Source organism: Piliocolobus tephrosceles, chromosome 21, assembly GCF_002776525.5.
Source record: "Piliocolobus tephrosceles isolate RC106 chromosome 21, ASM277652v3, whole genome shotgun sequence".
NCBI lineage: Eukaryota > Metazoa > Chordata > Mammalia > Primates > Cercopithecidae > Piliocolobus > Piliocolobus tephrosceles.
The window spans coordinates 46,896,497-46,899,920 of record NC_045454.1 but is presented as its reverse complement, the minus strand read 5'-3'; the positions used below and the strand labels follow the sequence as shown (position 1 = coordinate 46,899,920).

Here is a 3,424-nt window from a genome sequence, read left to right as displayed (position 1 = left end):
TGGGAAGCTGAGGCAGGAGAATTGCTTGAGGTCAGGGGTTTGAGACCGGCCTGGGCAACCTAGAGACAAAAAAAAAAAAAAAAATGAGGGTGGGGGGATGGTGGGAGAAGGTACCAGGTTCTTAAACAACCAGTTATCATGGAAACTGAGATTGAAAATCTACTTAGTACCATGAAGATGGCTCTAAGCCATTCATAACCCTGACCTTGCGGTCTAAACACCTCTGACTAGGCCCCCCCCAACATTGGGGATCCAGTTTGAGCAGGAGCTTTTGGAAGTGACAAATATTCGATCATATCAAGGCCCCTCACTGCACCCAGCATGGGGGAGCTCCTTACCACGCGAGTGCACACTTCTGTGTGATTTCTAAGACCTGACCCCTCAAATGCAAGTCAAAAGTCAGTTACCCATTTAGAGCTGAAGCCTAAACTGGTGCTTCTGGGCTGCTAAGGGGCAGTGACTTTGGAACCTGGGGAGGACACAGAGGGGAATGTCATCTTAGTCTATGTGGGCTGTATTGCAAAATACCTTAAACTGGGTGATTTGTTAGTTGGTGCAAAAGTAATTACGGTTTTGGCTGGGTGCGGTGGCTCATGCCTGTAATCCTAGCACTTTGGGAGGCTGAGACGGGCAGATCACTTGAGGTCAGGAGTTCAAGAGCAGTCTGGCCAACGTGGTGAAACCCCGTCTCTACTAAAAATACAAAAATTAGGCAGGTGTAGTGGCACATGCCTGTAGTCGCAGCTACCCAGGAGGCTGAGGTGGGAGAATTGCTTCAACCCAGGAGGCGGAGGTTTCAGTGAGCTGAGATCACGCCACTGCCCTCCAGCCTGGGCAATAGAGTGAGATTCCATCTCACACACACAAAAATAATAATAATTATGGTTTTTGCCATTGAAAGTAATGGCAAACACTGGCTAGGCGCAGTGGCTCACACCTGTAATCCCTGCACTTTGGGAGACTGAGGCAAGTGGATCACTTGAAGTTAGAAGTTCAAGACCAGCCGGGCCAACATGATGAAACTCCGTCTCTACTAAAAATACAAAAAATTAGCCGGGCGTGGTGGCGGGCACCTGTAATCCCAGCTTCTCAGGAGACTGAGGCAGGAGAATCGCTTGAACCTGGGAGGCGGAGGTTGCAGTGAGCTGAGATCACGCCACTGTGCTCCAGCCTGGGCGACAAGAATGAAACTCCATCTCAAAAACAAAAAAAAAAAAAAAAGAGAGAGAAAACCTCGATTACTTTTGCATTGATCTAATTTAAGAAGCAGAAATTTTGCTGGGCTTGGTGGCTTACACCTGTAATCCCAGCACTTTGGGAGGCTGAGGTGAGAGAATCACTTGAGGCCAGGAGTTTGAGACCGGCCTGGGCAACACAGCAAGACCTCATCTATACAGAAATTTAAAATATTAACCATGTGTGGTGGCGTGTGCCTGTAATCCCAGCCATTCAGGAGGCTGAGGTGGGAGGACTGCTTGGACCCAGGAGGTGGAGGCTGCAGTGAGTCATGATTGCATTACTGTGCTCCAGCCAAAAAATTAACTAGAATGGGAAGTTTCAGCATCGTCTGGGCCATGGCTCTCAATCGCCCACCTCAGATGCCACCTCCACCGTCATGGACGATCCCCATTTGCATAAAAGAAACTGTGGCTGTGAAGGGTTGGCAGACTGGACAGGAACTCAGGTTCCCCAGCTCTACTTCTTGGTGTCTTGAAGGGAATTCTACGACCCCAGCTTCCAGGGGCGGCAGTCCTCCCGGGACCTGCGCGTGTTTTACTCCTACCAGCAGCTGGGCTGTCCTCTCCTCGTCTACTATGATATCCCATGGAAGCCCGTGGTGGAGCTGTAAGACCCCAGGGGGTGCTGCAGGGTGGTGACGGTGGCAGGGCCTCATGCTCTCTGGCCCTGGGGTACCAGCCTGGCCCTCCAGGCTCCCCTCTGTCCCTCAAAATGATTGATGATCACTGTTTCCCACTGTGCTCCTGCCCCAACCCCACTGGCCCCCAGGGCCCTCTCCCTGGAACACCTTTTCTTTTTTTGAGACAGGGTCTTGCTCTGTTGCCTAGGCTGGAGTACAGTGGCATGATCTCAGCTCACTGCAGCCTCTGTCCCCTGGGCTCAAGCGATCCTCCCACCTCAGCCTCCCGGGTAGCTGGGACCACAGGTGCCCACCACCACACCCAGCTAATTAGCAGAGATGGAGTTTCACCATATTGACCAGGCTGGTCCTGAACTCCTGACCTCAGATGATCCGCCCGCCTTGGCCTCCCAAAGTGTTGGGATTACAGGCGTGAGCCACTGCGCCTGGCCGATGATCTTTTCTTTATGCCTGTGCACTCCTGCTATCTTCCTGTTCTTTTTTTTTCTGCTCTGTCACCCAGGCTGGAGTGCAATGGCATGATCTCGGCTTACTGCAACCTCCGCCTCCCAGGTTCAAGTGATTATCCTGCCTCAGCCTCCCAAGTAGCTGGGATTACAGGCGCATGCCACCACGACTGGCTAATTTTTGTGTTTTTAGTAGAGACAGGGTTTCACCACGTTGGTCAGGCTGGTCTCAAACCCCTGACCTCGTGATCCACCTGCCTTGGCTTCCCAAAGTGCTGGGATTACAGGTGTGAGCCACCACGCCCGGCCATCTTCCTGTTCTTATAAGGACACCAGTCTTATCAGATGAGAGTCCACCCTACACCCTATGACCTCATATAGCTTTTCTTTTTCTCCTTTCCTTTCCTTTTCTTCCTTCCTTCCCTCTTTCCTCTCTCCCTCCCTTCCTTCCTTCCCTCTTTCCTCCCTTCTTTCCTTCCTTTTCTCTCTCCTTCCTCTTTCTCTCTTTTTTCTTTTTTTGGGTTGAGGTCCTGCTCTGTTGCCCAGGCTGGAGTACAGTGGCATGAACACAGTTCACTGCAGCCTCAACCTCCCAGGCTCAAGCGGTCCTCCTGCCTCAGCCTCCCAAGTAGCTGGGACTGCAGGCACACACCGCCATGCCCAGTTAATTTTTTAATGTTTTGTAGAGGGGGGGGGTCTCCCTAGGTTGCCCAGGCTGGTCTAAAACTCCTGGGCTCTAGCAATCCTCCTGCCTTGGCCTCCCAAAGTGCTGAGATTACAGGTAAGAGCCACCACGCCCAACCTGTCCCTCTTCTAAGGACCCAGTGCTATCAGATCATCCTCTACTTTATCACCTCACATAACCTTCATTACCCTTCCAAAGGCCCCCATCTCCAAATACAATTGCACGAGTGGGGGTTGTGGCTCCCATATAGGAATTTGGGAGGAGCACAGCTCAGTCCATGACACTCCCATTGCCCCATCCGTGGGTCCTGCTGTCTTCATCTTTTTTTTTTTTTTTTTTTTTTTAGACGGGGTTTTTTTTTATGGATCGGGTGAGGGGATAATGGCCCACCCCCGGCCCCCCCCAAGCTCCACC

General features: G+C 51.7%; 1 protein-coding gene across 1 annotated transcript in view; it reads left to right on the top strand.

Annotated features, from left to right (window-relative positions):
* CATSPERD (cation channel sperm associated auxiliary subunit delta) overlaps positions 1-3,424 on the top strand; it is a 70,367-nt gene that overhangs the window by 56,232 nt on the left and 10,711 nt on the right. Inside the window, 1 exon segment of the mRNA XM_026455615.2 lies at positions 1,694-1,845. Within this exon segment, the coding sequence (XP_026311400.1) occupies positions 1,694-1,845 (152 nt within the window).